Source organism: Rana temporaria, chromosome 5, assembly GCF_905171775.1.
Source record: "Rana temporaria chromosome 5, aRanTem1.1, whole genome shotgun sequence".
NCBI lineage: Eukaryota > Metazoa > Chordata > Amphibia > Anura > Ranidae > Rana > Rana temporaria.
In genome coordinates this window covers 281,093,683-281,106,288 of record NC_053493.1, presented here as the reverse complement: position 1 = coordinate 281,106,288, position 12,606 = coordinate 281,093,683, and the positions used below count along the sequence as shown (strand labels likewise).

General features: G+C 48.7%; 1 protein-coding gene across 1 annotated transcript in view; it reads right to left on the bottom strand.

The window, feature by feature from the left end:
* Positions 1 to 12,606, bottom strand: part of RTTN (rotatin) — a 329,764-nt gene that overhangs the window by 179,510 nt on the left and 137,648 nt on the right. Inside the window, exon 26 of the mRNA XM_040353902.1 lies at positions 1,066 to 1,305. Within this exon, the coding sequence (XP_040209836.1) occupies positions 1,066 to 1,305 (240 nt within the window). The remainder of the gene's footprint in view (positions 1 to 1,065; positions 1,306 to 12,606) is intronic.

Here is a 12,606-nt window from a genome sequence, read left to right as displayed (position 1 = left end):
GTGGAGCTCTGTGTTTACACACAGAGCTCCAAGTCCCTGCTGTCACCGACGATCGCGGGTGTCTGGCGGACATCACTACCGCCAGGCACACGCATCGGCTCCCGAGCGATGCGCCAGGCACGTTGTTTCCCCGCTGCGCGCCCCCAGCGGCGCGCATGGGGAATGACAACAATAGGACGTCCAAAGACGTCCACTCGGCACTTGAGAGCCGTGCTGTGGACGTCTTTCGTCCATAGCGCGGATCCCAAGTGGTTAAACAAGCCACTGCGCATTTTGTCATGTGCTGCATTTCGGACACGTTGGAGTGCATTTTTGCATGCATTCTACTAAAAAGAAAAAAAAAAGTAGAATACTTGCTGCCTGTGTGCACAGTGGCTTATTGCGCTATACATTTGTTTTCCACTACTACCATTCATCCCCTTGGGGGAACGCCATGAATTTAAAACATAAAATCCACCGTACTAAAAAAATAACAGTTGCACACTTCTCACAGTTGCTTTAGGTTCCATCCTACATGTGTAAAAGCATGCACAATGCACAAACATAAATAGGCCTCTTTAACACTCCCGTCTACGGCTTTTTAAATTCGATTTTCCCTTTCCAGCATTTTCATAATGGCTTAACCAATAAAAGATTCTAGTACTGAGTGAGTCAAGGACAAAGCAGACAACATCATTTTATCATACTACAGCCTACAGATACAATCTAGGATTAATAACATTGCTGCCCAACCAAATGTATTTGGGAAACATAATTCACAAAGTTAACAGTTTAATAAGTGAAAATAGAAAATGAGCTGAAAATTGTCATTAAATAGGAAAACATAATACATTACAGTCACCTGAGGTTTACATTTATTCTGGTTGAAAATGTATTTCACCTTGCTGTAAAAATAATTTACTGCACAAATTAGGCTAGCCCAAGTAGCTGCTTTATTCCAAAAATGTAATCTTAATGATGCCTGAATCTCACATTAAAATCCTGTTGCCACTGTATTTATCATGCACACACGTATGAATATTTTAGTTGTATCAGAGATATTAGAATCTGTGCACAGCTTCTCACCTGCTCAGTGCAGTATGCCAAGGCAAACACTTCAAGGCGGACATGTTATAGTCAGTGAGGCAGTTTAGAACCAGCCTGTCATTTAGGAGATAAAAATTCATCCTAGCAACAGCAGAACGCACTTCCCCATGAGACACAGCCTGAACGATATAACTCAGGCAATCTTGCAGTCCACTGGCTGAGTGTGTCATCTTCAATGTCAGAACTTCTTCTGAGGATAACTTTAATGTCTCTAAAAAACTTCAGAGAGGGGAAAAAAAGAGAGAGTCAATCTGAAAACGGAATGCACCCACATGCAGAAACAACAATCTAGCCTTAGCAAACACGTGTAGCCGTTTGTAATACTAATGCGTAAAGGCAAACGCGAGAGAAAGGAAGATCGTCCTTAAAGTGGAAGTAAACCCTTCAATTTGATAGTTACAAAAACAGTTAACATTCCCGGCATGCCGGAAATGCTAGCTGTCACATTTGTTTGTGCTCTCAACCAAACTGCCAAACCATCCAATGGCTGGTTTCATAACAGGTCACATGTACAGCAACATGGCAGTTGCAGTATAAACAGAGGTCAAGATGGCCGCTTCCTTGGCTGAAAACGAGGGTTTACTTCCACTTTAAGGGCACAGTTTGCATTAAAGGGGTTGTAAAGGTTCATTTTTTATTTTCTAAATAGGTTCCTTTAAGCTAGTGCATTGTTGGTTCACTTACCTTTTCCTTCCATTTCCCTTCTTAGGCCCAGATTCTCAAAGGAGATACAACGGCGTAGCGCCATGTACGCCGTCGTATCTCTAAATCTGAGCCGTCGTATCTATGCGCCTGATTCTTAGAATCAGTTACGCATAGATTTGTATTACATCCGACCAGCGTAAGTCTCTTACACTGGTCGGATCGTAACTGCATATTTACGCTGGCCGCTAGGGGCGTGTACGCTGATTTACGCTTAGAAATATGTAAATCAGCTAGATACGCAAATTCAAGAACGTACGCCCGGCCGACGCAGTACAGATACGCCGTTTACATTAGGCTTTTCCCGGCGAAAAGTTGCCCCTGCTATATGAGGCGTACCAATGTTAAGTATGGCCGTCGTTCCCGCGACGAAATTTGAAAATTTTACGTCGTTTGCGTAAGTCGTCTGTGAATGGGGCTGGACGTAATTTACGTTCACGTCGAAACCAATACGGCCTTGCAGCGTATTTGGAGCAATGCACACTGGGATATGTTCACAGACGGCGCATGCGTCGTAAGTGAAAAACGTCAATCACGTCGGGTCATGGTTATTTTACATAACACACGCCCACCTCTTCACAATTTGAATTAGGCGGGCTTACGCCGGCCTATTTACGCTATGCCGCCGCAACTTTCTTTTGAGAATATGGCACTTGCCTGTAAAAGTTGCGGAGGCGTAACGTAAATAGGATACGTTACGCCCCCGCACAAAGTTACGCGGCTGTACGTGAATCCGGGCCTAAATGTTTTTTTTCTTTGTCTGAATTTCTCACTTCCTGTTCCTCCTCAGTAAGCTTGCCCCCATCATCTGAGCCGTTCTGCCTGGCCCCCTTCCCATGGTAATACATCCCTGCGGGGCGACAATGCCGTTCACAGCGTCGCCCTGCAGGGATGTAGTCTCAAGGGAGGGGGCGAGCACATTGACTAACCCCAAGCCAGAACAGCTTGGATGATGGGGGCAAGCTTACTGAAAAGAAACAGGAAGTGAAATATTCAGACAAAGAAAAAAAACATTTAGAAGGGAAATCAAGGTACCCAGACTGGCACGTTACTTCACATCTTCTGGGAATGCCCAGAGTTGACCCTTTTTTGGAGGCAGGTACTGCAGATTATCCACAAGATCACAGATGTCTCCCTTCAGGACAACCCGGCAGCGGTACTCCTAAACCTTACCCCCATGTCTAGTAAGCGATATAGCGAATCCTTACTGAGACATCTCCTGAATGCAGCCAGGGCGTGTGTCTCCAGCGTGAGTAAGCAACAATCTCCACCAGTGGTGTCACAGTGGTTTGCTAGGGTGTGCGATATACAGCGGATGTAACAGCTCACAGCTGCCCTAGGGGAAAGGGAGAAAGAACACAACATCCGCTGGACGCACTGGGATCTGTTCCGATTCTCGGACGAATACAAGTCCTACATTTGAGTAACCTATTTTGAGAGAATTTTAAGCTTGGGACCGTCGATCCTGCCAGAACCCTTCATCCCCCCACTCCTCTTGCTTACCCTCTACCACTCCTCCTTTATGCTCTTTCTTCCAATAAAACTATCTCTATTTTGAGTTTGGAGGTTCCCTCCGCTGTTCAGGTTGAATAACAGGAAATTACTGTTGTGGAGTCTTTAGACCACAGTCTCCTTATTTGTTATAACTATGTTAGGGAACCTTGCCTGTTATTTTTCTAATGTATGTAGACTTCTTGGACGAGTTATTATTATTGCCTATTACTGGATTTCATAGGTTAACGTGTGTGTTATGATGTCATATTGTATACACTGCATACCTTAACCACTTAATCACCGCCCTATAGACGAAAGACGTCTACAAGGCGGTTCCTTAACTCTGGGAGGACGTCCATGGACGTCCTCCCAGAATCGCGCTCCCGCGCGCCCCCTGGGGCGCGCACATGGGAATGTCCGTGACCGATGGGTCCGGATCACGGTAAATCGCCGCTGATAGCGGCGGTTTACCATGTGATCGCTCTGTCCAATGACGGAGCGATCACTTGTAAACAAACCGGCGTCATGTGATGACGCTGGTTCCTCCCTCCCCTCTCTGTACCGAGCGGTACAGTGTGAGAGGAGAGGGGAGAGAGTGGATGCAGCACGAGTGCTGTGGGCTGGATCTGTGACAAATGCAGTCACAGATCCAGCCATCCATCCCTGCTCAGCCATCCCTGTCCCATAACAATACTCTGCAACATAACCAAACTGTACAATACTCTGCAATACCCCACAATACTCTGCAATACCCCACAATACCCTGCAACATCGCCTATGGGGATTTTTAAGTAGCAAAGTTTGGCGCCATTCCACGAGCGTGTGCAATTTTGAAGGGTGACATGTTGGGTATCTATTTACTCGGCTTAACTTCATCTTTCACATTATGCAAAAGAATGAAGAAAAAATACTAAATTTGCTAAATTTTATAACAGAAACAAAGAAAAATTCACTTTTTTTACAGAATTTTCAGTCTTTTTTCTCTTATAGCGCAAAAAATAAAAACCCAACGGTGATTAAATACCACCAAAAGAAAGCTCTATTTGTGTGAAAAAAAGGACGAAAATTTAATTTGGGTACAATGTTGTATGACTGAGTAATTGTCATTCAAATTGTGAGAGCACCGAAAGCTGAAAATTGATCTGGTTATTAAGTGGGTTTACGTGCCTGGTGGTCAAGTGGTTAAATAAAGATAACAAAATAATAAAAAAAATGAAATTGAAGGAAAAGGTAAGTGAACCAACAATGCACTAGCTTAAAGGAACCAATTTAGAAAATAAAAAACAAACCTTTACAACCCCTTTAAGTTTCATATTCTCAAAATGGTTTGGGACCCGACCATCGCAAGCTTTTCTACACAAAGCCAAGTCAAGTATGCACACAAAACACAACTTCTCTTTTTCTGTAGATCATCAGAAATAGCATTAGATTGCTGGCTATATGTGACATAAATATATAAAGAACATATTGGGCCTGATTCCCAAAAAAGCTGCCTAACTTAACTTTCAGCAGTTAAGTTACACTGACTTAAAATCTCTACCTAAGTGCCTGATCCACAAAGCACTTACCTAGAAATTTCAGGCCGTGTAACTTAAGTGCCTCCGTCGCAAGGCGGTCCTCCTCTCCGGGGGGCGTTTAAAATTTAAATGAGGCGCGCTCCCGCGCCGGCCGTACTGCGCATGCGTGTGACGTAATTTTCCCGACGTGCAGCGTGCGAACGTAATTGACGCCGGGCTTTGTGGATTGCGACGGGACACTAAAGTTGCGACGGGTGAAAAAAAATATACGCGCCGGGAAAACAAATAATTATTTAAAAAAATGACAGTGTCGCTCAGCATGCATTCCTGAGAGGGAGAACTCCATGCCAATTTTCAAAGAAAAAAACGGCATGGGTTCCCCCCCCCAGGGGCATACCAGGCCCTTAGGTCTGGTATGGGTTGTAAGGAGACCCCCCCACGCCGAAAAATCGACGTAGGGGGTCCCCCTACAATCCATACCAGACCCGTATCCAAAGCACGCTACCCGGCCGGTCAGGAATGGGAGTGGGGACGAGCGAGCGCCCCCCCCCCCCCCCTCCTGAGCCGTGCCAGGCCGCATGCCCTCAACATGGGGGGGTTGGGTGCTCTGGGGCAGGGGGGCGTACTGCAGGCCCCCCCACCCCAGAGCACCCTGTCCCCATGTTGATGAGGACAGGACCTCTTCCCGACAACCCTTGCCGTTGGTTGTCGGGGTCTGCGGGCCCATCATGCTCCGGTAGGTACCCACGTGGTGGGTGCACGTGGGTAGGCACCCACCACGTGGGTACCTGCCGGAGCATGATGGGACGGTGATGCCTATATAAATGGGATGCAAGGCGCGCTTCCATCATTGCAGTGACAAGAGGCGACGAGTCAACATCGGAAGAGGGGAGAAGAAGAACCTGACGTCACAGAAGACCGCGCTGGCTGCCTGCTAGTAATTGAGCTAACACACAAAGATAGCAGGCAGCCAGCGCTGAAGAAGAAGGCACCGGACAGCTGCAGAAGAACCGGGGTTCGCCGAGTCAACAGCAGAGAGCGGCGAAGATAGAAGAAGACCCCCGGAGAGCGGAGAAGACCCCCCCCGGAGAGCGGAAGAAGAAACCCCCCCCGGAGAGCGGAAGAAGAAACCCCCCCCCGTAGAGTGGAAGAACACCCCTGGAGAGCGGAAGAAGAAGCCCCCCTGGTATTAGAGCTAATAAAGAAGACAGGGGGGGGCCTCCGGAGCAGAATAAAGGGATTTTTAATACAGCTTACCTGTAAAATCCTTTTCTTGGAGTACATCACGGGACACAGAGCAGCATATTCATTACTATGTGGGTTATATGGAGTACCTTCAGGTGTTGACACTGGCAATCTCAAACAGGAAATGCCCCTCCCTATATAACCCCCTCCCATAGGAGGAGTACCTCAGTTTTGTAGCAAGCAGTATGCCTCCCAAAATGGTCCCCAAAAAGAGGGGTGGGAGCTCTGTGTCCCGTGATGTACTCCAAGAAAAGGATTTTACAGGTAAGCTGTATTAAAAATCCCTTTTTCTTTATCGTACATCACGGGACACAGAGCAGCATATTCATTACTATGTGGGATGTCCCAAAGCAATGCTCACAATGAGGGGAGGGAGAACATCTCCAAGACAAAAGGATTTAATTTAGAGAAATACTCAAATCATAATAAATCCAACTTAGTTGAGAAAAATAATCTTAAATTTTAAATTTAACTCAAAAAAGAGGAGCCCCCGGAATCCGAGGGTCTCAAACTGCAGCCTGCAGCACTGCCTGCCCAAAGGCTGTATCAGTATTCCTTCTTACGTCCAACTGGTAGAATTTTGTAAACGTGTGGACAGAAGACCAGGTTGCCGCCTTGCAAACTTGAGCCATAGAGATCTGGTGATGCGCTGCCCAGGAGGCGCCCATGGCCCTAGTAGAATGAGCCTTTAATGATACTGGAGGAGGCAACCCTTTCAAGCCGTAGGCCTGAGTGATTAATTGCTTAATCCACCTAGAAATGGTGGACTTTGCAGCTGCCTGCCCCTTCTTGGGCCCATCCGGTAATATGAACAGCACATCTGTTTTCCGGATCTTCTTTGTAGCTTTAAGATAGGCCTTCATGGCCCTGACGATATCCAAGGTATGCAGCAACCCTTCCTTTCTGGAAGTAGGTTTAGGGAAGAAGGATGGTAATACCAAATCCTGGTTCAAATGAAAACTGGATATAACCTTCGGTAGGAAGGAAGGATGAGGGCGGAGAACGACCCTGTCCTTGTGAAAAATAAGATATGGTTCCTTACAGGATAAGGCCGCCAGTTCCGATACTCTTCTTGCGGAAACTATGGCGACCAAAAATACTAACTTCCTTGTCAGTAAAACCAAAGGAATTTCAGCCAACGGCTCAAACGGTTGTTTCTGTAAACTTGACAGAACAAGGTTTAAATCCCACGGGCAAAGCGGGGATTTAACTGGAGGTTTAATACGTAAGACCCCTTGAAGGAAGGTCTTAACCAGCGAGTGGGTGGCCAGCGGCCGCTGAAACCACACTGACAGAGCAGAAATCTGTCCTTTGATTGTGCTTAATGCCAATCCTTTATCCACTCCTAGCTGGAGAAAACTTAAAACTCTATCAATGGTGAATTTGCGAGAAAGCCATCGCTTGGACTCACACCAGCCTACATAGGCCTTCCAGACCCTGTAATAAATCACCCTAGAGACCGGTTTCCTGGCTCTGATTAGGGTAGAGATTACTTTCTGAGACAGACCTCTACCCCTGAGAATCAGGGATTCAGCTTCCAGGCCGTCAAATTTAGATGCCGTAAGGCAGGGTGGAGGATCGGACCTTGCGATAGCAGGTCTGGCCGTAGAGGAAGAGTCCAAGGGTCTCCCACTACCATCCTTAAGATTAGTGAGTACCATGCCCTTCTGGGCCATGCTGGAGCTACCAGGATGACTGGTATGTGCTCCACCCGGATCCTGCGCAGCAGGCGGGGTAGTAACTGGAGCGGGGGAAACGCATAAAGAAGTTTGAACTGATGCCAAGGGCAAACCAGAGCATCGGTTCCGCAGGCCATCGGATCCCTTGAGCGGGACATGAACCTGTCTAGCTTCTTGTTGAGTCTCGATGCCATGATATCCACGTCCGGCACTCCCCATTTTTGGCAGAGTGCTTGAAAGGTTTGTGGATGCAGAGACCATTCCCCCGGCAATAGAGTCTGGCGGCTTAAGAAGTCCGCCTGAAAGTTGTCCACTCCGGGAATGAATATTGCCGATATGCAGGGCACATGAGCCTCTGCCCCTAGGAGAATCAAGCTCACTTCTCTGTGAGCGGCCTGACTCCTGGTTCCCCCTTGGTGATTTATGTATGCCACTGCCGTGGCATTGTCTGATTGAACTCTCACCGGGAACCCCTGCAATTTCGACGTCCAAGCCCTGAGGGCTAGTCGAACCGCTCTGAGCTCCAAGATGTTGATGGGTAAAAGCTTCTCTGGCCTTGCCCAAATACCTTGGCGAGTGGAACCATCCACAATCGCTCCCCAGCCCGTCAGGCTGGCGTCTGTGGTCACTATCTTCCAAGCCACTGGGTTGAAAGACTTTCCCTTCAGTAGATTCTGAGGGTCTAACCACCAACACAGACTTTGCCGGACTCTTGATGAGAGTGGCAACGGGATATCCAAGGCCTGTGGCCTTCTGCTCCATGCTGACAGGATGGCTGCCTGCAGGATGCGAGTGTGGCTCTGGGCGTATGGCACCGCCTCGAATGTAGCCCCCATCTTGCCTAGTAGTCTCATACATAGGCGAATAGTCGGTTCCTTCTTGCTTAGAACCAGTAGGATTAATTCCTTGATGGCTTTGACCTTCCTCAGAGGTAGGAACACCCTTTGTTGTTCTGTGTCTAATCTCATGCCGAGATATTCCAACTGCCTTGTGGGCTGGAATGCTGACTTTTCTCGATTTAGGACCCAGCCGAACCTCTCGAGGTATTGGACCGTGAGGGCCACTGCTCGCTCCAAGCCGGGAGACGAGTGGTCTATGACTAGGAGGTCGTCCAGGTATGCTAGGATCGTGACCCCTTGGATCCTTAGCTTGGCTAGGATTGGAGCTAGAACCTTCGTGAACACCCGGGGGGCCGTAGCCTCCATTAGGTTGGAGTAGAAACCCAGCCCCTGTTCCAGGACTGGTACTTCTACTATTACTCCCTGGGAAAGTAGATGATCTAGAGCCGATCTTAACGCGGCTCCTTTCTCCAGATCGTTTGGAATCCTCGACTCCTGGAAATGAGGAGGAGGAAACCTTAGGAACTCTAGCTTTTAGCCTGTGGCCACGGAAGACCGTACCCACTCGTCGGGAATGCTGGCTTCCCAAATCTCCGAAAAGAGTCGCAGCCTTCCCCCCACCTTCGTGGGTGGGGGCGCCCCTTCATGAGGTAGACTTGGGGGCTGGTTTTGCTGGCTTGCGAAACCACTGCCTCTTGCCTCTAACAGCCTGTCCTTCTGATCTGCTGTTGAAGCCGAAGTTTGCTCTTGCAGGAGGCCGTCGATACTGCTTGGCATTAGAGGGCCCCTGCCCAGGGGAGGACTGTCGTTTAAACGCAGGCCCCTGAACCTTCTTCTTAGTTGGCAAGAGTGTACTCTTGCCGCTTGAAATGGTCTGAATGTATTTATCTAGGTCCTCTCCGAAGAGCCGTCCTCCATGGAAGGGGAACCCTACCAGGAGCTTCTTGCATGGGGGCTCAGCCTCCCAGCTTTTCAACCATAAGAGTCTTCTCATATGGATAAGGGATAACGATAAACGTGACGCTTGCTGGATGGAATCCTTGATTGCGTCTACCGTAAAACATATGGCCTTAGGGACATCCGAAAACTCTTCTGCCTGCTCGGCAGGAATAAGTTCAAGCATTTGCTTAAATTGATCTGATAAAGCTTGAGCGACTCCAATCGCAGCCACGGCTGGCTGTACTACTGCCCCTGCAGAAGTGAAGGAGTTCTTAAGTAGTGCTTCCAAGCGCTTATCAACTGGATCTTTGAAAACCTGTACGTTCTCTACAGGGCATGTTAACGATTTGTTAACACATGAGATGGCTGTGTCTACTGCAGGAGAAGCCCATCTCTTGGAAAACTTTTCTTCCATAGGATATAAGACAGAAAATTTCTTAGGTGGTAAGAACACCTTGTCTGGTTTGTTCCACTCTTGGAACAAGACTCCCTCCAATAGAGGATGGATCGGAAACACAGCACTGCTTTGAGGCGCCCTCAGTGAGCCCAAAGCTGAAATCGTCGATACCTGGAGATCTGGTACAGGCAGGTTGAATGCCTTATGGACCAAGTCTGTCAAGCCTTGAATCCACCAGCTCTCCCTCAGGGAGACTGCCCCAGACTCCTCTGTATCCGGATCTTCGATCCCTGAACCTACTTGGTCTTTGTCCAAGAGGTCGTCCAATTCCCCAGAGGAAAGGACCTCCTCTTCCGAGGGTCCGCGCACGGGTGACGGAGATCTATTCCGCTTACTACCCCGCATAGCTGCGGCTATCATTTCTCCCATGCTTCTCCGCATCTCATTTAAAGAGGTGAGCAACACCTCCTCCGTGACCATCTTAGGGTTGGGTTGACTCGCGTCAGCTCCAGCCCCAGATCCCGATGGCCCAAAGGCTCCCTGTGGAGAAAGCAGCGGCATAGCTCTGTCCGAGACCTCAGACTCTGTGGGGGAATCCCCACCTTTTGTACCCTCTGGCTTGTTCTTTGATGCCATGGTACAATACCGAGGCACACCTGCTACTTATTGGTACCAGGGACTTATAAATAGTTAAATGCCCAAACACCTGTTTGGGGAATAAAAAAATGTTTCCTCTACCCCAGATGACCTTTTTTTTTTTTTTTTTTTTTTTTTTTTTTCAAAAGAAAAAAACTTTTCTTCTTTTTTTTTTTTTTTTCAATCTAGGCAAGAAAAAACATTCTATCCCCCTGAGTAGTATTGCCAAAGAAAAGACTATGAGATGGAAAAGAAAAAACAGCCTATTCCTAGGCTAAACCACAATCTTCTGAAGACTGTAGTATTCTTTCTGGCCACTGTGTGTCCTCAGCGCCCCGTGCTTCACTCCAGTCCTTCCTCCCTCAAGCCAAAGTATTGAATGAGCTGTGGCACTAAGGAAGGGCCGGCCCTTCCTTAAACCACTGACCCGCCCTTCCCCCTCAGCTAAAACGGCGCCAAATGCGCCTATAACACGTGCACGCGCACCGCGCGCGCGCCCGCCGAGGGGGGGGGGGGGGTTGGGAGGAAGGGCCTCTCTGTTCCTGCAGCCGCAGGCCTGGAACACACGAGGAGGTCAGCGTTTTTTGCCTGCCTTGCAGGCATGAGGAAGAGGACTGGATAGAGCATCGCCTGGAGGCTTGCAGGTAAGCATAGCTCTCTGACACAACACATACATTTGTACACAAAAGGCCCCACTCACAGCTTTTCCAACACTACCAGGGAGGTCACTTTTTATGGGGAATGATAACATATAGAGCCATCCTATCTTCATGATATGTGACTGGTTTGCCAGATGCAATGCATAACCTTAGGCATGTCCCCTGTGACCTCCCAGAAAAAACTTGCTAAGAGCCAAGTTCCGCAAGTTTTTCCCCTTACTTACCTGCTCCATGCCGCAGGACTTTGCCAAGCAAGAGGCCCAATCTTCCCCCATCTCCGTGGGGATGTCTAGACCTTCAGGCCCTGGGAACCTTCTTCTTCCATGAAGGATCCACTGTCCTGGACCCATACAGCACCCTGGCAAACAGAAAACATTAGGCGCCCAAAGGTTTTCTAAGTTCTGGGCCCAGGGTCCAGCTCTCTTAAAAAGAAAGCATTATGGGCTATACCCCAAGGGTTTGGGGTCCGGTTACTGACCACTTTAGCGCTCAGGCTTTTTTGGACAGAACCGGTAGCTCACCTAATCCCAAGGATGCGGAGGCAAGCTAAACCATGACTAACACCTAAGACACTGGCGTAAAAACTTGAGGTACTCCTCCTATGGGAGGGGGTTATATAGGGAGGGGCATTTCCTGTTTGAGATTGCCAGTGTCAACACCTGAAGGTACTCCATATAACCCACATAGTAATGAATATGCTGCTCTGTGTCCCGTGATGTACGATAAAGAAAATAAATTATTTTAAAAACCCTTGTGTTGTGTGTTTAATAACTTTTACTTTTTGCCTACAGGTGAATGGGTAGGGGTACGATGTACCCCATATCCATTCACTTAGGGTGGGGGGCCGGTATCTGGGGGCCCCCTTATTTGAGGGGACTCCCAGATTCCGATAAGCCCCCGCCCGCAGACCCCAACAACCAACGGCAAGGGTTGTCGGGAAGAGGTCCTGTCCTCATCAACATGGGGACAGGGTGCTCTGGGGTGGGGGGGCCCGCAGTGCGCCCCCCTGCCCCAGAGCACCCAACCCCCCCATGTTGAGGGCATGCGGCCTGGCACGGCTCAGGAGGGGGGGGGCGCTCGCTCGTCCCCACTCCCATTCCTGACTGGCCGGGTAGCGTGCTTTGGATACGGGTCTGGTATGGATTGTAGGGGGACCCCTACGTCGATTTTTCGGCGTAGGGGGGGTCTCCTTACAACCCATACCAGACCTAAGGGCCTGGTATGCTCCTGGGGGGGGAACCCATGCCGGTTTTGAATTTAAAAATTGCTGTGGAGTTCTCCCTCAGGAATGCATACCAAATGCCGTCGCTTGAATGGGCCTTTACAAGGTGTGACTAACTTTCCACATTGTAAAACCAGCCCTAGTTTTGCGCAAGCAAATCGGAACTTACGCAGAAATCACAGTGCTGAAAA